At 41.3% G+C, this 24861-nt stretch overlaps 1 protein-coding gene across 2 annotated transcripts in view; it reads right to left on the bottom strand.

Annotated features, from left to right (window-relative positions):
- Nucleotides 1-24861, bottom strand: part of DGKQ (diacylglycerol kinase theta) — a 103308-nt gene that overhangs the window by 59072 nt on the left and 19375 nt on the right. For both annotated transcript variants that reach the window (XR_010469014.1, XM_065046266.1), the window contains exons 2-3: nucleotides 15218-15297; nucleotides 2917-3016 (exon numbers count right to left, since the gene is read on the bottom strand). Coding sequence is in view for 1 of the 2 variants with exons in the window: in XM_065046266.1 (XP_064902338.1) it covers nucleotides 2917-3016; nucleotides 15218-15297 (180 nt within the window). In the remaining variant the exon portion in view is untranslated. The remainder of the gene's footprint in view (nucleotides 1-2916; nucleotides 3017-15217; nucleotides 15298-24861) is intronic.

Raw genomic sequence — 24861 nt, 5'->3', positions numbered from 1 at the left:
TCAAATTCTTCTTTTTCTTTTTTTCTGTTTGGCTCACGCAGGTTAATGCTCCAAGCACTCCACTGAAATCTGAAGACCTGAAGGTTGGGAGGTGGCAACTGCACATTAGCCACATTATTGGAAAGTACCTTGAAAACAATATTAAATTACATAGAGAATAATACCTTATTTTGAAATCACTCTCTGGCTCTAGAAAGGCGATCAGCACTAACTCTGTCGTATTCTAACCCCCCAGAAGACCATGATCTGCTACCACAGCAAAGCGAAGCCTCCTTAACCAGGGCTAAATGAACCAGAAGCTCTCAGTACAAGCTCCCATGTTGTGTGTCTCCCCTGAGCTCAATAATTTTTACATGAGGTTTGACGTTGTCCCTCCTCTGCTCTTATTTCTCCACAGACATGGCAGGAATATTTTAGTTTTGCCAACTCAAACTAGATACATCGAGCCATACCCTCGCTAATGGTAAAAGTTTCTGTAAACCAAATTATGGCTTCAGAGAATTAACAAAAGCACTAGGGTTTTTATTGTTAATTTTGCTAACAGGGTCACACACTGCCCTTTGCTACATCTTGTAAGAATACAGAGCTTTTCCCCAGTTTAATTCACATCTGCTGCTTCTAAAACCAACCTCAACGCAGAATTGTTATGAAAACGTGTGCATGTCAAGGGCGGGAGTGTCACAGAACTTAACGGTTAAGATAGTTACCCCGCTGATCAGAAAGTTTTTAGTATTTAAAGTCAAATCAGAGAGCCTACAAAAAGAACTTCCATCTTTATCAGCCCTTCCATAATCTACACACTTCTTTAACTCAGAATGACAGATCTCTGTTCAAGCTAGTCACGAAAGTGCTGTGAATTCCTAATTGCCAAAAGCCAAGGTGGTTAATTTCAGGTGCATAAACTTGGCAGAATAACATTTAAAAGATTAACTGCCTCCCTCCCCAGTAAAATCTGCTGCTCCTGGTTGATGCTTATTAAGAAACTTTCATAAGCGACCAAACACTGAAAAAATGTTTAGGTTACTCCCTTTCTTCTTTTTTTTTTCTTTCCAGGCCCCCTTCTTGGAAAGAAAAGGGAGAGCAACTCCCACCATCCTGTGTCCAGGTTCAGCTGTTGGAATTCTACAGCAAAAATAGCTATCCAAAGCACTTACTAATTGTCAGCAGAATGTGGAGGTCAAATATTATCATTTTTGCTAATTAAGTGTACGTACTTATCTCACTAGGAGTTTATATACATGCATGCTCATTTCTGAGAACAGAGGCCCCATCACACATCCACAGTGTTTAGTGTGTGTCCAAAAATGTCAATAAAATGTATTTTATTATAAGATTATTATAAGAGGACACAGAGTCCAAACCAAGTTATTTAAATTATTTTAATAGTATATCAATTATGTCAATCATTTGCTTAGAAAAGGAAACTAACTTCATCCCAACCTTCTTTTCAATCTTAATTATGGTAAAGACGGTAAAGATTCCAGGAAAAGTTCTTTAAATTCCAATATCAGATGAGAACATCATAACCACCAGTAGACTTGTACTATTAGGTGAAGTAATTAGAAGTAAGGAAGAAAAAAAAAAATAAGAAAATTCAACATCTCCATCTGGATTTAAAAGCTCTACAGCTTAAAAAAGCTGACTTCTAAAACAAATTCTGGAAGTATTTTTGAAGAGCCAAGGAAGAATCTTGTGCATTTTATGAACCTCAACTGCCCTTTTTAAGCTGCAGTTTGGAAAAGTATCAGAGAAACAAATTGCAGACTTACTGGTATTGAAAACAGACAGCAAACAAGTCACACCACACAACGCAAGAAAACTGTTTAATCCGTGCAAGGAATGAAATTCAGAACCTTCACTAAACCAGAAAAAAAAACGTCCAGGCACTTGTAATACCTAAATATAACATGCAATTTCACACATTTCTTGTTTAAGAACACTTAAATGGAAATGTCTGAAAAAAATAAATATTTCCTTAAAATGGGTACAATGCTAATACAGTAGAACTAAAAGAGTAAGAATATGAGAGCAAAATTTAGAAAGCTTTAACAAAAATAGATCACTAAACCAAAGTTATTTTCAAGGGTTACGAGGACACAGCTAGTGAAAATTTTATTTTCAAATTCTCTGATTATCTCACACCACACAAGTTCTGGGACTTAAAGACAGATCATCAGAAAAGACTCCGTGGTATCTGCAGCTCTTTGACCATTCCTCCAAATCATCCAACTGACATGGTAACTATATTAAGTGATAATATTCCCACTAGTCAGAAGAACATTAGTTTAGATTTGCTATGCAATTCACCAGACAAACGCAGAAACAAAACCACTGCACCACTGTAAGTCTAAATGCCTTGATCAAGAAGAAATGTTTCCCCTACACATACACAGAGGTGACCATATTAAATAAGACATTATCTTCAGCATAACAGCAATTTTGAAAGCATCTCAAATGCCTACAGAATTGGTTCTTCTATCAGCAGGATCTTTTTTTTAAGCAGTTCACAGGTGATATTCCTTTAAAATACTAAATTCTATTCAACCTCATAATATCAATTGAGCAACAACTACTAGACATTCAAGACAGGGAGAAACAAGGAAGAATTAAGGAGTAGCCCCACATCAAAATCAGTCACCTACTCATGCCAACATATATTTCAGATAACAGTTCTGGTGTTTGAGTGATTTCTCTAATAACCGTTTTTTCAGAGAATTCATGTCTGAACACCCAGAGCAGTACTATTTTGACAAATAATATTTTCAAATAATATTGTGAAATATCTTCCATTGAACGCACCTCATGGCTATTATAAGCAACAGATATCTGAGACCAGTAACACAGACAAGTTATATTCCATTCTTTTGTAGAAAAGGGGAGGATTTGGAACCATGAATACAAGTAGGGTTTTTTTACCTTCACATCGAAAGGCAGGTGACTCTAGTGACTTTCTGCACACAGTGCAAAACTTTCTTTTGTAATGTCCTGGGGGCCCAAAACAGTGTGCAACTGGAACCTGCCAATGAAGAATGCATAAGACATTAGCCACATCATTAGCCACAACTTTCAAAGTGCCAGTTACAATTCACTGAAACTGCTTAATCATGCAAGACGGGACAATATATACAACATAAACCTAACTAAGCCTGAGAACAAATATTCTCTCCTCAATAGCTGTAACAACAGTTTTAGCAAGTGTATTTAGCAAGTATACTACCCACTTATCCTAAAAAGGTAAGAGTTTTTTCCTTGTTTGGTGATTTATAATGAAGACTGGCAGTGACAGTACCAAAAGAATAACAGATGAAAAGTGAAGAATAAGAAACATACTTGAGCTTTATCGTTGTTCCAGAAACCACTCTTCCTACAAGACGCACACTTTTGTTAAACTGACGTTAACATCAAAAGAAGAAGCATAACTGCGTCTTTAAAATTCTAGAATCAAATTACTTCCATAAAAGTTTGCTGTAACTTAGGTATTTAGTATTACGCATCTCACATGCCTTTCTTGATATGACAAACATATCAGATTTATCTCCTGGTTCTTGCATGACAAAATAAAATATATTTCTAGCAAAGGCTGACAAACTGTTATTTAGGTGTGAAATGAAATTAATCATCCCCAGTAAAGAGCTGGAACAATGATTTAAGATACAGTCACAGATAGCTTATTTTCCTCCCAGTTGTACTACTAAACAATCCTCTGAAGTTATTGAGCAGGATTTGAGTTTTTCTCCTTTTATATTAGGGTTTTCCTGGCAAGAATTTGGTGACCCAGAAAGTCACTTCCAGTTATAAAGGTCTAATTCCCACCAGTGTTTCTGCTTCTGGAAGCGTGTGGACAGTTACACTGAACAATCCCGTACTTCGAGCATGTGCTGTGCTATAAGCCAGATGAAGTTTTGCCAGATATAAGGCAAGGAGAAAGGAACATTTCTGGAAGTTTAATCACAAAAAATCACTAACCCCCAAACTGCAAAGCATATGGTTCCTCCAGTCCTCCCTTGAATTAATCCCTGGGAGGTATAGAAGGAAGAAGAGATATAGAAAATATGCCCACATTATCAGACGTGAACAAGATTGGGCACGGCAGTTGATCAGTCAGGCAGATCACCAGCTGGTTGCCCCAGCAGACCATGTTGTCTGGAGGAATCCTTGGTCCCTGGCTGACCTGGAAACAGCCTGGACAGACCTCAGGCTCCCCCACCACACTGGGCAGACAGCCTAACTACCATAAGCATTTCATATCGGTACCTCCAACATCATACAGTACAAAACTTGCTTGCTTCCAAAAGCTTCAAATTTGAACTTCAGTACAAATTTGGGATTTAAAAATACAAGCAAACCATGCTTTGGGGCCTGTCTCCCAGTCTCATCAATCCGAACAGGAATTTCACTCTCTGTAGCCCTCCAGCTCCAACTGACACAAAGTCATGGTTGGCTTACATTTTTTTTTTTTTTTATAATCAGAATACTCTAGTCACATAATGCATGTTTATAAAAATAATACACATCCTTGGGAGAAAAAGGTCCCGGAGAGCCTGGGGAACTTTAATCCAACTATCTCAGATTAAGTTCAAGGTTCAGAATCCATGCCCACTTTTCACAGTATCACAGTATCACAGTATGTTTGGGATTGGAAGGGACCTCGAAAGATCATCCAGTCCAATCCCCCTGCTGGAGCAGGAACACCCAGATGAGGTTACACAGGAAGGTGTCCAGGCGGGTTTTGAACGTCTCCAGAGAAGGAGACTCCACAACCTCCCTGGGCAGCCTGTTCCAGTGCTCTGTCACCCTCACTGAGAAGTTTCTTCTCAAGTTTAAGTGGAACCTCTTATGTTCCAGTTTAAACCCATTACCCCTTATCCTACCATTGTTTGTCACCGAGAAGAGCCTGGCTCCATCCTCCTGACACTCATGGTTTACATATTTATAAACGTTAATAAGGTCACCCCTCAGTCTCCTCCAAACTAAAGAGACCCAGCTCCGTCAGTCTTTCCTCATGAGGGTGATGCTCCACTCTCTTAATCATCTTGGTTGCCCTACGCTGGACCCTCTCCAGCAGTTCCCTGTCCTTCTGCAACTGAGAAGCCCAGAACTGGACACAATATTCCAGGTGTGGCCTCACCAGGGCAGAGTAGAGAGGAAGGAGGACCTCTCTTGACCTACTAACCACCCCCTTCTAATACACCCCAGGATGCCATTGGCCCTCTTGGCCACAAGGGCCCGGTGCTGGCTCATGGTCATCCTGCTGTCCACCAGGACCCCCAGGTCCCTTTCCCCTACACTGCTCTCTAATGGATCATTCCCCAACTTATACTGGAAACTGGGGTTGTTCCTGCCCAGATGCAGGACTCTACACTTGCCCTTGTTATATTTCATTAAATTTTTCCCCACCCAACTCTCCAGCCTGTCCAGGTCTCTCTGGATGGCAGCACAGCCTTCTGGCGTGTCAGCCACTCCTCCCAGCTTGGTGTCATCAGCAAACTTGCTGATAGTACACTCTAGTCCCTCATCCAAGTCATTGATGAATATATTGAACAGTACTGGCCCCAGCACCCACCCTTGAGGCACTCCACTAGGTACAGGCCTTCAGCCGGACTCTGCCCCATTGACCACAACTCTCTGGCTTCTTTCCTTCAGCCAGTTTGCAGTCCACCTCACTACCCGACCGTCCAGACCACACTTCCTCAGTTTAGCTGTGAGAATGCTGTGGGAGACTGTGTCAAATGCTTTACTGAAGTCAAGGTAGACCACATCCACTGCTCTGCCATCATCCATCCACCTCGTTATGTTCTCATAAAAGGCTATGAGGTTGGTAAAGCACGACTTCCCCTTGGTGAAGCCATGTTGACTGTCCCTAATGATCCTCTTATCCTTGATATGCCTTGAGATGGCACCAAGGATAAGTCGTTCCATTTCTTTCCCAGGGTTGGGAAACACAAAGTTCACTGTATAGTTCACATAGCAGTTATTAGCTCAGCTATTCTGGAAGTGTGAGAGCTGTTTTCTCACTTTAACTGCTACAAAAAGAAAAGTCCAATCAGGCTTGGTGGGAGAAGGTCACTTGCCCCAAATTCATCCTACGCTATGGGTTCAAGTGGAGAAAGTGACAACGAGAACACCTACGCGTGCATGGTCCCAGCCAGACACGACAATTGCAAGGAGTACTGCAAAGCCCCGGTGGGTTTTTTTCTGCACATCCCAACCTGTTTCCAGGTTTCGAGTGTCACCTTCTGCCTGCCATCTGCCTGTCCCAGAACTGCCAGAGCCCCAGGCACAGCAGAGCAGACATTCTTCAGCTCTGGAGTGGTGAACAACCTGCTCTGGACACCCCGCACGAGCACCCGATCCCCTCAGCAGCCAGATGTGAACCAGAGAGCTTTTCCTTCCCTGGCCATGACTCCTTCTGCTTTATCTCATACCTGGCGCAGAAATGCAGGGTTTTCACTACTGGCAGAGAAAGGCATGACAAAGAAGAAAATGACACTCCATAGATCGAAGGATGAAAGTAGAGTTTTGTAGAAAAGAGTGTTTCTTTTGGGAAATACTGTGAGAAAGACTTTGGTAGCAGTCTAACTTACTCAGGGTCTGACTGTACTTATATAGAAGACTCAAGAGGAGGAGACCAAGTCTAAATTTTGCAATCGCTCAGATCCCAGTGACAATACTGTTAAGTCTCAAGTCACTGCCAAAAAGAAGGGAACAGTTTGCTGATTGAAATTATTGGAGGGCGAGGGAGGAAGGAAAAAAAAAAAAAAAGAAAAAGTACTCCTTCAGCTTCTTCCTTTCTGGAACAAGCCAAAGAAACTTTGTTTATTACAACAGATCTTTCTAACTTGCTTTAGCAGTGACAGGTATAAACGCACCACAGAGCCTGGTGGGAAATGGGATGGGAATAAGATGAAAAAAGAGAAAAGGTAAAACAGCAAGTACAACATAATGAACTCACCAATTGTATCTTGTTTCTCCCAGAGCTCCCTACATTTCTTTTTCTGCTGAACAAGTCCCAACCACCCAATACAGTTAAAAAAAAATCAAAACTCAGACTGTGAAAGCCAGTGACGTAGCACACCAGAATATCAAATGTTACATATTATTCTTTAATTTATATCTACCTCTAAAAGTACAGCAAAGTACAGACACATAACATGGCCTACAAAAAGTTAATAATTGATGAGAGTTTAAAAGCACTTTTCCATACAACTACTTAAATTACTTTATGGAAACCACTAAAATCAATTTCCGCAGAAAAATACTGAAAATTTCTGCTAGTAATAGCACTGAATGACATCTAAGTGCCCTTACAGTATTGATCAGAAGCCCATCAACAGAAAGTATAGTGGTAACACTCCTGCATAAGCTCCAGAATGACTTTGCACTCATGGGCAAGGTACTCCTAGTTCCTATTTTGTTTCCTGCCATCTGTTAAGAAATCCAAAGCATTACAGAATGTAGCACATTTCTGGAAAAGTTCATATCAGCCTACAATAAAATCTGACCAAACAGAAACCTAAAACATAGATTCTAAACCCTCCAGTGCAACCTGTGCAAGTGCACATCCATTCCGCATCACACAGAGAGAACAGCAACAAACTGCTCTCAACACCCAAACTTTGGAGGAAAAAGAGAAGGCAGAATTTTTTTAAACAAAATTGTTTTAAAATTGTTCCTCATCCTGAAATGCTACAGAGTATCGAGCATGTGGTCAACCTCAGATAATGCTCTTCCACTCAGGTGGAATCACTATGTATAGAGCAGCCCAGCAACCCAAACCCTCTGGTTCACGGACAGAGTCAGGTCAGGTCAAGTCTTACTGATCTGCAGCCTTCTGGAGACCTCAGCAGGGAAAAATACAGCTCCAGCAAGGCCTGTTATTCACCCAGCTGCAGTCACTTTTCTACCAGCTTAGGCTGAAAGAATCTTTTAGCAGTAATGCTGAGCCAAAGACTTCCAGGCTCAAAGATGAATGACAGAAATACAGATATACCAAATGCCAGAGTGACAGCTGCTGTCTTGAGCAGTCTTAAAAAAGAACAGCCTACTAAAAACTTTTCCTAGGCCTGTGTCTAATTATTATGTTGCTCGTGCATCTCCTTCCCCATCACATCAGAGAGACTCGCAGGACTTTGTAAAACACACCGGAGAGTCTGGACAAGCAGGGCTGCAGGACCTGCAGTAGCGTGGGCTGATCAGTTTCTAAGCAGGAAAGGGTAGACAGAAATGAGGACACAAGCATTCTCACAACAGCCTCCAACGGCTGAGCAAAAGGAATTTAACTTCAGGTCACCAGTTTTCCATACAAAACCACTGTGGTGTTTTAAGGATAAGTACAACCAGCCTGGAAGCAACCATCTTCATGAAGTGCGCACAGGGTTAGTCACACGGGAACTTTCACAAAGACTGTCAACACAAAACCAAAAAACAAACCGTCGCTGATACAAAATAAAAGAACAAGAATATCTTGTATGGGTTCTGAGGTTTCCAGTGTAAATGTACTTCCTTATCTAATGTTCCTAAGGTTCACTCTGACATCAAAGCCTTTGCTCTAGAGAGGTAAATATGGTGATCACATCTGAATACATCTCATTATTATTCTGTTAATTAAGCACCTAGACCACACCCTCTCAGAAGCAACCAGCTTTGTGATCCAACTTTTCCCATTATTGACATATTTTCAAGTACTTACTTATTACTCAGTAATCAAAAAGATCCCTTTTATTTACTTGAAACCTCTCTGCTTTAGCAGCAAAAGATTTCTGCAACTTTAATTTATTGCATGCACTTGAATGCACTCTATTTCTACTTTTTCCTTTTAGGGACAACGACTGTCAATTCTTTTTCAGTTGTGCCCAAATCTTCTGAGCACTTAATACATCAGTTTGTGTTAAAATGCAACTTTAAGTACAGGTTCCATATGGACTTTCTGAAATCAGATAAGAATATAAAGTGACATGATGTCTCAACATATCACAGGACAGGAGAGATGGGAAAACCAAATACTTAGTTATCAAAATTTTAACTGTGCCTAATGCAAGGGAATAATGCACACTTACATATGCAACCTCACCATATCCAGAATTTTTTTTATCCATCCTGCAGATCTCTGTGACAGGCCATTAGACCTTATCTACAAGCTCTCAAGGACCCTTTGTGATGGGAACTGTACAGTGAATTCCATACCATTTCAAATCAGGAATATATGATACTTCTACTAGAAAATAAAACTTCTAAGAGCTTTCCACCGCAATTAAGAGTTGCTTGGACAAGCAATTTTTGTACTGGAAAGAGAAAAAGATATGCAAAAGACAGTCACTCACTTTTATTGCTACAGAGGAAATCAATGTCCACCTCCTTTTATCAAGATGAAGATTAAGAATTTAAAGAAACAAACACAGTGACATCCCATACCACTTCTGAACCTGAAGAGTAATTGATACAGCTATGGGGCTCACTTGGGAGTTCACAGGTTACCAGGCAGTGTGCATCAAGTTTCAACAGAGCATAATTAGTTCTCTCGAGTTTATGAGCTGGGTGCTGCTAGCCCGTCCCTTCAACCTCAGGGTTAAAGGGAATACCACTTTGGGGACAAAAAGAAGTAAACTTCAGTGCAGTGCCAAGACTACCAGCAAACAATTTCACACCTCATTTGGCTTCTAATTTATGCCATGTGGCTGCTACACTCCAAGCAACTGCCTTGCTGAAACAATGCAGGCATGAGTCAAGTGTTGAAGAACTAGAGATGGACCTTCTCAGTGAAAGTGGTCAGTGCTATCCAGCAAGTGCCCAGGTAAAAATCATAGAATCATAGAATAATGTGGGCTGAAAGGTACTTTGAAAGGTCATCCAGTCCAACCCCCCTGCAATGAGCAGGGCCATCTTCAACTAGATCAGGTTGCTCAGAGCCCCATCCAGCCTGGCCTGGAATGTCTCCAGGGATGGGGCATCTACCACTTCTCTGGACAACCTGGGCCAGTGTTTCACCACCCTTATAGTAAAACATTCCTTCCTCTTGTCTAGCCTGAATATACCTTCTTTTATCCTAAAATGATTACCCCTTGTCCTATCACAACACGGCCTGCTAAAAAGATCAGCTTGAGGTTCAACCATTGTTAAGACACCCTGTGAAGAAGCCCTCACACCAGCAAAGCCTCTTTATCATGGACAAATAAATGGGGGAGAGAGAAGAAAGAGCTCTTCCAAACTTGTTTTTATAATATATAATACAAGAGCGTGGAAAACATTAAGCATGTAAAAAGTCCCTTGGTTGATGCATGCCAAATATACAGTAATTTGAGGATTAGATATAACAATAATACAACAATCAGCTTATTCACAAACACTGCATTTCATCCCGTCTTCTATGACAGTCTGCTGGGAGAAGCAGTAGAAGTTCAACAAGCATCCATGCAGAATATTTTAACCCATGCTGATATAAAATCTCCAACACCTGCAACTACTATCAAGAAATGATTTTCCAAATTTGGATTCTGACTTATTCCCCTATAGTCTCCAGAACTCCCACTCAATCCAACCACATCAAATTCTCCTTCCCAGCTTGCCAAGCTCTTTCCCATTTGTTAAAATGTCTATGACACATTTGTAACAGCATTCCTTAAAAGCTAATTCTCTGAGGCAGTCACACAAAAATCCATCAGACATTTCTGATGGCTGAATAAGATTGGGGGATTTATTATTCCAAGGCAAGTGAAGTCGTGACCAAACCTTGATGGTCTTTGTCTCGCACTTTGTTGGAGCTTCCCGTTGCTTTGTGGGCAGGGAACAAAGGGAGGGAGAGAAAGTAAACAGAAAAGAGGTTGTGTTCCAGTACAGAAGTCCTTCAGCTGCAGAAAAAAAAGAGATGCTGCTTTTGTGTATACAAAGTATGAAGTGTCTAATACAGAATAGATAATCTGAAGGGGGGTTAGATGGACTTAAGCTAACCTGGGTATCCTTTTTTCCTCTCTCCTTTTTACAGTTCATGAGGCCCAAATAACCACCTGCACATGGCTGAATCTGGCAACCAGAGGAAGAGACTCAAGTCAACAGGCAAGGGCAGCACCTGCTTGTCTGAGGAGAGACACCTGCAAGCACCACAACCTTCCCATCCACCATGACAGCAACAGTACCCACCCTCTGAGCTACACAGACGAGTTTTATTTTTAGCACAGAAAGCTTCAGGAGAAGCTGATGACCTAAACCAGCATTTTTCCATTTTAGACAACCTGGCTTAAAGCAAAAAGCACACAAGAAAGTTTCATGAGCAGCCTATTGACCCCTCTTGAAGCAGAAATGTTTACAAACCGTTACAGCAATGTACCAACACAACAACAAGGAAAAACAAGCACAGGAAATGCCTAACTTCACTAAAACCACTTTTAATATACTCTCACTGCCATTTAGTTTTGAAGTAACAGTTACATAGAAAACACACACACATTTTTATGGCAAATCTAAGGGATAAAAACTTGTAACACAGCTTTAATTCCAGCCTAACAAGAGAAAATAAAACTTCACATTTCACAGCCAAAGAGGTTTTCACTGTTATTTTGTTTTTTCTTGGGTGTTGGGTGTTTTGAGGGTACGGTTTTTGGCCATTTTAAAAACTCTGTTTGGTTAGTTTGGTTTGTAGTCTTTTTTTGTTTGGTTTTTGTTTTTTACACATAGAATGGTTTGGGTTGGAAAGAGCTTTTAAAGGCCACCTAGTCCAACCCCCTGCAATGAGCAGGGACATCTTCAATTAGATCTCACAGAATCACAGAATGTTGGGGATTGGAAGGGACCTCGAAAGATCATCTAGTCCAATCCCCCTGCTGGAGCAGGAACACCTAGATGAGGTTACACAGGAATGTGTACCACAGCTCCCTCTGCACCCGTGGGTGCATCCCATCTGGACCCATGGATTTATGGATGTCCAGGTTGCCTAACTGCTCCCTAACCTCATCAACCAAGGCAAACTCCTCCATTGTCCTGCCTTCCTCTGTGGCCTCAGGGGTACGGGGCTCCTCGGAACTGCCTCCAGCAGAGTAGACAGAGACAAAGAAGGCATTTAGTAACTCTGCCTTCTCTGTATCTTCTGTCACCAGGGCACCCACCTCATTCATCAGTGGGCCTACATTGCCTCTGGTGTTAGTTTTATCTGCCATGTATTTGAAAAAGCTCTTTCTGTTGTCCTTGACCCCTTGTGCCAGCTTTAATTCTAACAAGGCCTTAGCTTTCCTAGTTGCCTCCCTACATCCCCTGACAACAGCCTTATATGCTTCCCAAGTGGCCAGCCCCTCCTTCTGTGATCTGTAAACTCTCCTCTTCCACCTGAGCTTACCCAGCAGTTCCCTGTTTAACCACGCAGGTCTCCTGGCTCCCTTCCTTGACTTCCTTCGTGTCAAGATGCTCTGATCTTGTGCCTGGTAGAAACAATCCCTGAACACTAACCACCTATCTTGGGCCCCTTTACCCTTTCCGATGGGATTTCCCCTAGCAATTGTTTGAAAAGGCCAAAGTTGGCCCTACTGAAGTCCAGGGTTGCGATTCTGCGTAGGCAAATATTCATGTGAATGTAGGGGAAAGACAGTTTGAATCTGGAAAAATTGCCAAGACCTTACCAGTGAAACAAATCATATCCCCTGCAAACCACTGAAACACAAACTTGTTCAGAAGACAGATCCATGTCATCCTGTTTTGAAACATGACATGGATCCAGTCTGGAATGCTAAATGCAGGTGACAATGACTAACAACAGTGCAAAAACCAAAAATGCTTAGGGCAGCCTTAAGACTGAACTCATCAAGAATGACCCGAGGCTGAATGCAGTTATGGCACGGTTGTGAGTCCGTGGGCCTTTACTTGACCCTGGTAAATAAACCCTACTCTCAGGAATAAAAGTTTCCATGAAACATCTGCTAAAAAAAATATTCTCTGACAGTTTGACTTGGTGTCAAATGACACACTCTGATGAAGTTTAACAACTGCCATCTTCTCTAGATGATTAAAAAAAAATCTCATCTCTGTAACACACTGAATATTGACATAGTAGAAGAAGCTACGAGAAAAAAAAATTCACCAGTGTTGCCTCCTGTGTCAGACCTTTTCACAAAGAGATACATTTAAATAATCTGAAAGGAGAGCGGGGAGACTAAGAAAATAAACTTTCCACACATTCTATAAACGATTATCATTTATTTCTTGCTCTGTTATGTTTTTAAGCAAATGCCAAGTTCAATATTTACTTGGACAGAGGCTGAATGCAAAACGAAGTCTCCCATATGGCAGACTTAACTTGCACAGCAGACCAGGATTAATGCAGTTTGGATGACCATGTCAAGGAGGACAACACTGTCCAGAAAGAACAGCACAATCCAGTATTTTCAAAACATAACTATTATAGCTCAACACAGATAATGCAGAAGACTCTTTGCAGCTAAATACAGCGACACTGAACTGCAAACAGCCTTGAGCACTGAGAACAACACCCAGATAAATTCTACTCCACAGCAAGGTTAGATTTTATGTGTAAACAATAAGCAATTAGATAAAATTCACATGTTGACGCAGGTGGAGAATGGGGACTGGCAAAAGAAGAAAAAACTACACTAACATCCACAACTGATGCAAGTAAGTTTAAATGCAGGATTTTTACAATGCAAAAGCAAAGGAACAAATACTATTTTGAACAATAATTTCAATTTAGAGCAAATATACAAAGAAGCAGTCGCAAATGTTTACAATTCTGACAGTCTGAATTAAATCAATTAAATCAGTGTGTCCCAGTTGGGACCCAGTACCATCCCCACAAAGGTCCTTGCAAAGATACCTGTATCGTCTGACTCATCGGTCCTTTTCCCATGACTGACCACCAGAGTATTGAAACCACAGTAAATGCTAAGTGTTAGTAACAGCATATCTCTCTAACTACATGTCCTTTTACTGTGGGTTCTAAGACTTAGAGCAATATTTCTTCCTATTTCATTGACAACTTTCTATGCATCAGACACTCTTCTGCCACCTAAGTTCACCTCTCAAGATGAAGAGCATGTGGGGAAGAGGAAACATGTGGAAAAGCCCAACAGCATTATCATCTAGATAAAGCAAATTTAAGAAGAACAAGTGGCTAATGCCACTCTAACACAGTTCCTGTAACTTGAGTTACATACTGTTTTAAGCCTTCCTCTCTGACCCTCCATGTAAGTTTCCACAACATAAAGGAACACGTAAAGCTTTTTAAGATACATAGAAGGGAACCAGCTCCCCTTCACAGGTTCCCAGGTCCACACAATGTGTTCCCATAAACATGCTTTCAGTCAGCGAGGTCTGTAATGCACAGGATTATGATTCTACAGCCATGTCTCATTTGACTTTTGCATATGGCTCCTTAAGGTATTTGTAGTGTTTTACCCTATTAAGTTTCTCATCTCCTTCTTCCTTTTTTCCCCTTTTCTGTCACCCTTTCCAAGGTGGATAATACACTTAGTTTTCACCTCAATTTAGCTTTGTAATACCTTAGTTGCATTCTATAATCTGCTTTAAAATTGATTAATCTTCCACACCCTTCAAAAGCTCTCTCTTAAGCATGAAGTCTTATAAGAGAAAAAGTCACAACGCATCTGAAAGCTAGTACTTCATTAATAACCAAAATAAACACATTTGAATTATTATGATCAACTGAAGTACTGCCCTCTGATTTTTTTGGCTTTGAAATTCCATGCTTTTAATACAATGACTTTATTCTCTGGACACAATAAACAAGCAAATTCTTAAGATGCAGCAATCAATAGAAGCCAAACATAGTCCCTTTGCTAGGCAGAAAAGCTTTAGCATTTTCCCAGTAAGATCTAATTGCTGTAAAAGTTTGGTGGTGGACAGAGTTCTTCAGTATGACACACAGTAACGTCTTCAGAGAGCACCGATATCAACCAGTCACCCCAGCCCATTATTGTGAGATTCTTTGGTAGTGACATGCAAGTGAGAACATCTAGTAATATTTAAAGAATGCAAATAACTGCTCTTCAAAGACGGACTATCCACAGCCACCCATAGCAGGGACTTTTTGAAGGAAATGTAACTTTGCCTTTGAGCAGCTATAAAAGCCTCAGTGATGACTCACACAATCGATTTAAGCATTACGATACTAACAAGTCACCACTGCACTACAACTTGTTCATTAGTGATAAATTCGTGCTATTACCCCAAGAAAGAGACAAGGCTGTGTGTGCTTACTCACCCTTACAAGGCTGGGAGCAATACACGAGCATGGTATCTTGACATTCTTGAGGCACTTTTCATGAGACATGAAGTTGCAAACTACGGAAATAAAATAAGAACCGTTGAATGAGTCTTCACAAACAGACGTTGTGAAAAATTAACAAAAAATCATATGTAGTCAAATACAATTAGGAACACATATTTCTAAATGCATTTGCTATCCACTAGGTTTGAGTACACACACGACTGTCACACTTCTTGCAGTGCATGAACTCCAGTTTGTTTTGTTACTAAGATGCCAGCAATGGAAAAGTAAGGAGAGTTTATCCCAATGCATTACAGGCCTATAGCTAGTCATGCCCTCCCACGCTCTCTTTCCATAAGCACCCAAATGAGCTCTTACATGTCAAGAGCTTTTGGACAGCCTGAAGTCCAAAATAGCTCTTTCATGTAGCCAAAGCAGATGGACTTGTTTGAAAGTGAATTCTCTTACAAGCTGGTGCATGTTACAGGAATAAATGGTACAAAAATATAGTATTGTTACACAGTGAACTTAATGGATGAGAGAGACTAAATTAAAGGTCACCTGTTGCATGCAGCTTTGAAAGTCCAGAGCAATCAATTATTTCTTTTACTGTGGAAGCTACAGGTTTAGAACGCCACCCAAGCTCCACAAAGCAGGCTTTCAAGCAAGATGGTGGTTGAAAAAATAATTTCTCATGGGGGTGATATTTCCCACAGCTTCTTACCATGGGTTTACATGCCTTTAAGCTGTGCAAGGAAAACACTGGATTCTTTATTTCGTTCCTATCACCTCACATTAATTAGGAACTAAAAAGCAAAGCCGCTATGGCATTAGAGTCCTCCTTCTTTCAGAATTATTCTGTACCAGTTGAAGCGTGAAGCCTCACACAGATGCTGCGGCCCTGACCTCCCATGTGGAAGCACAGACCTCTCCCTGTGCCTGGGCAGAATATCACTTGCCAGAGGCAGCTGCTGCTGTTCACCATAGGCTTTTGCACATCCCTGCTTTTCAGAAGCACACTGTACCACTTGCTAAGTTTCACCCACAGCTGAAAAAAATCTCACGAGCTTCAAGTTTCCCATCTGCAGCCCACTGCTGTTGCCAATCCTATGTGCTAGTGTCATCAAAAGGAGACAATTTTCCTTTTCTTCCCTGTCCCCAGCTCACTGACTTCTGATTTCACACCACTGCTCCTCCCATGCCAACTCAAGCATTAAAATCAAAGTCCACATCTCTGTGCAGCTTACTGCCAGTCCACGCAAAGCAATGTTTGCTTTATGACCCCTTTCACATTGGCGCTCATCTTAATGCGAACAGCAGGCAGATGTTTGTTTTTCATTAGTCTGCAAGTCAGAAAAAGAACCAGCACTGCAAGTCACTACTGTGTACAAACGTGCTATTCATCATCCACGGTTGAACACGGAGTGATTACTGATGAAAGAAAGTGGGAACAGAGCAGATCCAAACCTTCTGCTGGGTGCTATGAAGCATTATGTGCATCTTTTAGCTTGACAGCATTCTTGGCTAAATGGGGCAGATAAGCGGTGGAAACAGTGAATAAAGGCATGATAACGCAGATTATCAGAGCTGAAAACACAGATAGCCAACACATTTAGAGGTGGTCACTGTGGAGGAAGGAGCACACAGCCCATGAACACAGAGGAGACCAAAGAGAACAAAGCAGTTGTCCAGGCAGAGGAAAGATGCATCTCCTGCTCCAGAGAATAGGTACAACCCCACAGAGTGAACTGGTGAATTCTTATCACACTTACGCATGTTATCACAAGACGGATGTAGACAGACATAAGCTACTCTCTCCTTAGGTCTCCACAACATTCCTAGTAACAGTTTTAGGTTCCCATGGCTCCAGCCCACAGAAGTTGACAGTAAGAAGCTTCAAACACAAACAGATGGCCTTCAAGAACTTCATAAACAGGTGAGAGGTGGTTAAGGAGAAAGCATCAGTAACTAATGAAACTCTGTGAAATGGCACTGTTTTCCCTCATTTTTCTGATTAAGAAGTGGGCAGACTAGAAATGATAGAAGAGAGCAAGGTGCTGCAGACTGTTTCCAGAAATTTTATCATCTGCTAGAACGAGCAGGCAACTGAAGTCTCCAAGACCAGTATCTCCAAGTGGCTACCAGCTTTAAGTGCACACACAATAGGTAAGTTAATCAAGCCCAACACAGACACCTCAGGGAATTCAGAGAAGGCAGGTCTGAATCAGCTGATAGAATTGAGGCTCCTTCCATGGGCATGGACTTTGAGAGACAGTCTTCGTTTATTCAGACAACTCAATATATTACACAGTAACACTCCATTTTCTCTTTGTGGTGACGGAAGCAGCAAAACATGGTCCTGCATAAAGACAGCCTCTCATGGTTCTGCTGAGGAAACACCACATGGTATACAAAACTGATGGTTTCAGTCCAGCTTGAAAGGCTGGAGTGTGCTCAGTGCATCCTTTAAGCATTTTAAGCACTGACAAAAGGAAAAATATACTAAAGAAGAATTCAAACCAGGAACTTCAGACAAGTAGTAAAATGAAAAGGTAAATGAAGCCTTCAGACAAGGAGTAAAATAGGAAGGTGCATAAATGTTTTACTCGTTTGACTGTGTATATACAGAAAGACATGTAAAATAATGAAATTACTAAAATGTCAAGGGAAAGATTTAAGCACTTTCACAGAATCAAATTAAGGAGTATCAGGTGACAAATGGCAGGAGATCAATGGTGCCCAAACAGAGACAGTAACATTCTCTGTGGAAGATTTCCACACATTTTTCAGGAAGCATTACACACCCTTCCCTCTGCTTGTCAGAGGCCTCAGACTCATCAAGAAGGATGCGCTGGGGCTACCTGTCTTTTTCCTTTTTGTCCCACAAAATTCATCAGGGGGTGAGCTAACTCTGATTTTGCTTTTATTTTCCACATTCCCCAAGGAAAGAAAGAAAAAAATGTCAGCAAGTCAAACTGAAACATGGACAATATTGGGGGGGGGGGGAAGCCTAAATTTGTATCAATAGTCCTAGAGAAGCAATATAATTAAGCCCAGACTTCTGACAGCAGAAGAGGTTTGATGTTTTTAAGGGTGATCTTTCACCATGAAAAACATGCTAGAAGATACTGTGTGAAGTTTCAGGTTAAATGCAAAATTTTGAGGAAAAAGCATTTAAGGGAAAAGGAAGAGGACAGGCTGTTCTATTCAGATGCAGAGGATTTCTTCATACACCCAAACTCAGTGACAAGCTAACAGCAGACACATCTATGGATTGTCTAAGTCAAAACAAAGCAATTTCAATTGCAGCTTTCAGATACTGTATACAAAACTGATGGTTTCAGTCCAACTTGAAAGGCTGGAGCATGCTCAGTGCATTTTAAGCACCGACAAAAGTATCTTACAGCATTGACAGAGAGACAAACACTTGAGGTATATTTGAGGGAAATGGTCCCTCAACCTTCAAACTGGGCTTTGAATACAAGGTGTCTATATCCAGGCCTAAGCTGCATGAAGCAATATATCATCAAGGGAAGACGAACATACCCGATTTCAAGAGACACTGACAGAAGCCACAAAATTGTGTACTCACAGGTTGGGGGGACTTCATGTGGTCTCTCTTCGCACCCAACCAGGTCAGGCATAAAGCAGCAACCACATCTGACAACTTTCCCTTGCTCCTCTCCCCTACTCAACGACAAATGACTCCACTCATATGAAAAAATAAATATTCCCAATGCACAGCAAGAAGTCAGGCAGCCATCAGGCACCACAGGACATCTCCCTGTCCCCATCGAACATGAAACACGGCTTTATCGCAGTCTCTGCCCATAAACCTTCACTTACCAGGGTCACTTTCCCTATCACATTTTGTTTGACTTGGTGATTTAATAAAGAAAAATGCAATGTGTAGGTAGGGTAACTAGCAGTGAACATAGAACCAGTAACCCTCCAATACACACTTGCAAGGAAACAGAAAACATCTCTTTCCATCCCTTCCTAGGAAGGCAGGAGATAAAAGCTGGGCATCACTAAAACCCTTGAGAGCAAAGCAAAGGCTATTTACACCCTTCAATATGCCACACTTTGCCTATATTAGCTGCCTTCTCTCTGTCCTTAAGACAGAATTCAAAGCAGATACCGAATGTGAGAAGAAGAAAAAGGTGTATTATGTCCTGTACAGGCTCTAGCAAGGTATCAGTGTTCCATGCAATGATGGCTGTGTGAGAATCACTTACGAAATACCAAATATAACACATAATCCTCTCCCACTTTTGAAAAGACCACCCAGTCCCGAGCAAAATCCTAGAAAGTATTGAAAATTACTTTTCTCTCCTCTCTGAGAAGATACGCACCATAATTCAGTTTTGCTGTTTCTCAAACCTAAATTTATTTGTAAATTTATATTTTAACATGTTATATTTTATTTTAACTTTAACAATTGTATTCATAAATCTAATTTGACATTCACTAAAACTTTTAAAAGCAGAGATACCAAACTGCTCTCCAAGGAGGATCAAGGAATATAAACACAAAGCCCAAAACGAGTTTGATCCTCTCCTGGAGTGTGATCAGTTTAACAGAGGCTCACTGTGGATCTATTCACGTTTGCATTCTTAACCCCAACGCAATTCTCTCATTTCCTTGAGCACCCATTTTGAGCTTAACAAAAGCAGCTGCAAAGGAAATTGCAATTCCTCCTCCCACACTGTGTTCTCTGGATTCGTTGTCCTGCCAGTCACATTCTGCCCCTCTGCCTCTGGTTCGTACACCTCAATTGACTTGCACCAGTACTACAAGCAGCACTAACACTCTCCTTCTTCCAATAATTCCCTCCTGTTGGCTTCACTGCGGGGTGCCAGGACCCATGGGTTTTGCAGGACATGGTCTGGCACTAAAATAGGAGCCATCCTGCCTTCTCGTTGCCACAGGTCACACTGAGGACTCTCAGAGAGACCTGCGGCCACGACAAGGGCAAGTTCCTGTGCAAACCTTGCAATAAAGCGCTGGTGCAGAGCAGAGACACAGCAAACTTCAGTAACTCCCAAGAAACAACATGCTGTTTTGGCCAGCACTGGGAGAACTTCATATCCTGACACGAAGTGGCAACACCACAACTCCTCGGTATCATCTGGATGACTTGGCAAATAATAGTTCATTTTATTTGGCGTTATCTGTGAATGCTGTAACTCACTCGCATTTTGCTTACCTGTACAAATTGTAACTCCCAGCAAATGCCTGCCAAAGTTTCTTCTAATCTTTCAACAAAGGTTACAGATTACTAAACGACTTAGTTGACCAAAGGGCTTGTTCTTGGTTTTAAAACAAACCATTAGCTCAGCCAGGAACAGCCTAGTAACTCGGATTGTTTGCCCAGCTATCAGTACACAATACATATTTCATTTCTGGAAAAACTTAAGTGCAATGCATTAAAGAACATACTCAGCTCATTAATGTGAATATTAACAAAACTAAATGAAAAGCAGTAATCTCTGGGGCATCTTCTTAAATGTAAGACTTGAAAGAAGTCCCTGCTTCAGAGAGTCTACTGGACTGCACAGCCTGATATATGTAAGAGAACTACATAAATAAAAACTCTCTATAATCCTCTACAAAAAGCCCTATAAATTTACATAGATTACAGGAAAAAATTACAAGGAGGGGAGGAGGGTTACAAAAAAAAAAAATAAAAATAAAAGAAAGTGGCTTATTGAAGGTCTAATGCTGCATGGAACTCCTATGGACTCGACAGTAGCTCAGCCACCACTTACAGACAGTACACGCACAGTGTGAGTTTATATCATGGCACAGATGTTACTTTTGTGCCATTCCTTCCCATTCCTTTCCTAATACCATCTAACATTCAATTTGCCTTTTTTTGACAATGACACACTGAGGACATGTGTCCCTAGACGCATCATTACAACTTTACCTTCATTTCTTGCCTGATCTGTAAAAGCTGACTTGAGGCTCATCAGCTTTTCAGAGTATTTTCCCCCCTTTATACACATTAAAGGTTCTTCTGCAATCCTCAGCAGCTGATGTCCAACGTGAACTCTCAGCTCACTCCAAGCCTTTGCAGGGTGGCTGGTGGGCTGTTAATGAGAGTTGAGTACCATACAGCCTCCTGAGACATTGCTGCCACGAATCCACCTGCAGCCTTGCTTGGGTTTGTTGCTTCCCTCTGTCACTTTTGTCTGCCACCCAAGCCCAGGCCCGCAGGCAGTGTGGCTTTGTTTTAGCATTTCACACATTGTGAGTGCCAGCTTTCAGTTCTGGAGTACCCTCAGTTACATCTGTCTTCTGCTAAGATGCTCATAAAAAACAAGACAAAGAGAAGGCTGTGGTTATGGCTAGCAACACACTCTGGCATTAGACCAGCCTTTGGGTGGCCAGGGGAATGCTGTCTACATTTTCTTGAGTGCATGGAAATTGTACAGGACAAAACAACAGAAAAAAGCTTCTGCCAGATTAAATACTGGGCAGCTTCTTTTTTTCCACCAAAAGGTGTCTACAAGTGTTATGGATGATACCTATCCAAACATACATAACCTCCAAAAGGTTATCTTTAAAGAAAGATGAAACACGATAGATGGAGAAAAACAGACAAAGTCCTCATCAGGCATCTAAAATGCAACTTTACTCCTCTTACACTGAACTGGAATGCATCCCTATACTCACATGTAATTTAGGCTTAGAAATTTGAAGTATTCATTTTAAAAATCAAACACACTTAGAAATAGTTTCCTGGACCAGATGAAGGCAGCACAGTTATGTTCTCCAAATCAGCAGCTTTATGGCAAATTACACACTTTATCATAAAGGCCCAACATCCCAAGATTGTCTCTTCTTCTTTTTCACAGGACAACCTTCACATCAAATAAAACTTGTCTGTAATCAGTTTTTTCTTTTTACATCTGTACACGTATCTGCAGCTGCAAGAGCAACATTTTCTGCCCATCAAAGGGGGGTACATCTCTGAAAACACAGGACCGTGCTCCTTAACGCTTCCCACCTCACATTTCCAGACTGAGCCACGAGAAGGCAGCAAAAGGCCCCAATTGCCCCGAAGTTTGATTGTCCCAAAAGAGGAGCAGTTGTTTGAAGAGGTACACAAAAAGTCCAGCTCCTCCAAGGTGGCAAAAGGATAAGAGCATAGACATGTACCTTGTGGTAACTTAGGTCAGAGCCCACATTGCTGGTGGATAGATCTCAGAACGGCTCGTCTCATCTCCTGGCTGCAAACCCAGGGTGATGAGCATTGGGACTACAACTCTGTGGCTGTTTCTCCAGGGAAACATAGGGGTTAGGGGGACTCCTTGGGAAGATGACAGCACAGGCACTTTTTACACTGCCACACACCTGGTGCAACAGACCACCTGGCTGAGAAATCAGAGCCGCCAAGTTCATCAGCAGTCTCAGGGCAGCACAAACGTGCAGCCTCCAGCTTTGTGCCTCATCGCAAATGTGACTATGTTTCAAACAAAACAGGAACTACAGGAAGAATAATGGCTCATGCAATTTACTCCAGAGGGATAATTCACTCCAGTGGAGTGAATTTTTCAATTCCTTTTCAGTACTTGCAGTAATTTTCATTTTCATTAGCTCCAGTAGAAAGCATTACTGTTAAAGAGTGCAGTACATCTAACTACATATTCTGAAGAGTTAGGGTCAGACTCTTGCATGCTGTAAATCAGCACAAGTCCTTTCAGCTTGCTAAAGCACAACAGTCTACAGAAGCCAAGATTCTTTTACTTCAAGTCAATACACCAGATTATAAATTAAATCATTTAACATCTATCTTGTTTCTAGCAAGATGAAAGAACAAATTAAGGGTAAATTTTACCCTCAAAAACATACCCAGGCTTCCTGTAAAGTTCAGTGACGAGAAGAGATATCCATCAGTACTTCTAGGAACATAAATATTTCTTTTAAACATACACAATTATTACAAATCTTTGTTCCCTACGTCACCAACTTATATAAGGCATCAATAACCCAGAACAAGAACTATTTGAATTTGCTTATGCTATGTAAAGCCATTATTGCAACCTATTCTGCAATTAGAGGTATTTCCTCTCCCCAAAATCAGAGGTATGGACCCTTGAAGGACACCACTTGTCACTGATCTTCAGACAGACATTGAGCTATTGACCACCACTCTCTGGATGCAACCATCCTCCAGCTAATTCATTTATTTAAAGCCTGTGTTCAGCCTGGCTATATTTCTATTTGCCATACTGCAGGGCACGGAAGTAGAACGGACTGCAGCATGTCAAGAGGGTGGACCCCTCTTTTTTGTATAGGCACATCTACTAGGGTGTCAAAGTTTTCTGCTGGCTATAGTTATGACCTAGAAAAGCCTCTTGAACCAAATGGAGATGGCTACTTTTGCTACTGTGGTATAGCTTGCTTGTGAAGCCCTGGTAGAACTGAGCACACAGCACAGGTGCCTTTGTCATCTCTCCAGCTGTAGGTGCTGTAGCTTCACCTGCTTCACAGAATTCAGGAAATGTTTTTCTGACAGGTGAAGTTCTGTTAGTTCATTTGTACTGGGCTTCTTGTACCAGGGAAGGTGGAGAAACAAGACAGTTTGTTGTTAGATTTCAGAATATTTAGAGCCTTACTAATGAGAGAGTGAGGGTTCCTTAGGGTAGCCTGTGGGCTTTGTAAGGCTACCACCATTCAAACAAACCTACTTTAACCAAATCAGTGCTTTTATGATTGACAGTTCATCACTGAGCTCATTTGACTGTTTCACTATTCAGTAGCTTCTCTTGTTTTCACTTGATTTGTTGCTATGTTATTTCCTAACAGCACATCTGACATACAAATGAACAGGAATTCAAATGTGCTGCCTTGAAATTACAGAGCTCGGATGTTACAAAAACATTTCTTTTGGATATCTATGCCTATAAATAAAGCTTGTTCTCATGTAGACTATTTTGAAAATACAAAGTACAATACAATCCACACTGTATGGGGGTGAAACTTCTTTATTATCAGACAGGGTATATGCCGGTATCTCCATTTGAAGCAGAGGCAGCTATGGCTACTTAGTTGGCAAGACCAGAGGGGTCTGCACAGAGAAAGGACCTGGCAAGTACAAGTCATATATAAAGATGCTCAGTAACTATTTAGAAAACCTTAACAGGTTTCTCATTTCTTCTGGATTTTCAGAGGATCCACAACATGGTCTCATTGAACTGTAAGACGAGAAAAGAATGAATGTTTCTCACTGCAGTAAGAGGAGGCTGGTTTTAATGCCTGACATCTTAAACCTTTCAGAGATTTTTCCATTCCTGTCTGGCCGTTTTTGAAATGTCCTGGGAAGTCCAAAGCTTCCAGTGAGAGCTTTGCTGCTGATATTTAGCAAACATTGCACAACAGACTTCCAGACTTAAACCAGGTTGTGTTTTCTTTCTGAGAGAGCACACCAGTATTGCATACAGGTCTTTGCATGTTTCTGCTGAATTGGGAAATAAGCTGGCAAGTTCCACGTCCTGCATCCAGCATTCCTTTCAGAGAATAGTCACAGTATTCAGGCTGGTCATAGTCCCAAACAAAAAAGCCAAATGTGTCTGTGTTGGCAAGCTGCTACAATGGAAAAGGAGCTCAAAGCTGTGTAACAAATGTAA

This window comes from Columba livia, chromosome Z (assembly GCF_036013475.1).
Source record: "Columba livia isolate bColLiv1 breed racing homer chromosome Z, bColLiv1.pat.W.v2, whole genome shotgun sequence".
NCBI lineage: Eukaryota > Metazoa > Chordata > Aves > Columbiformes > Columbidae > Columba > Columba livia.
Note: the sequence above shows the minus strand (reverse complement) of the source record. Positions and strands in the feature narration are given on the sequence as shown.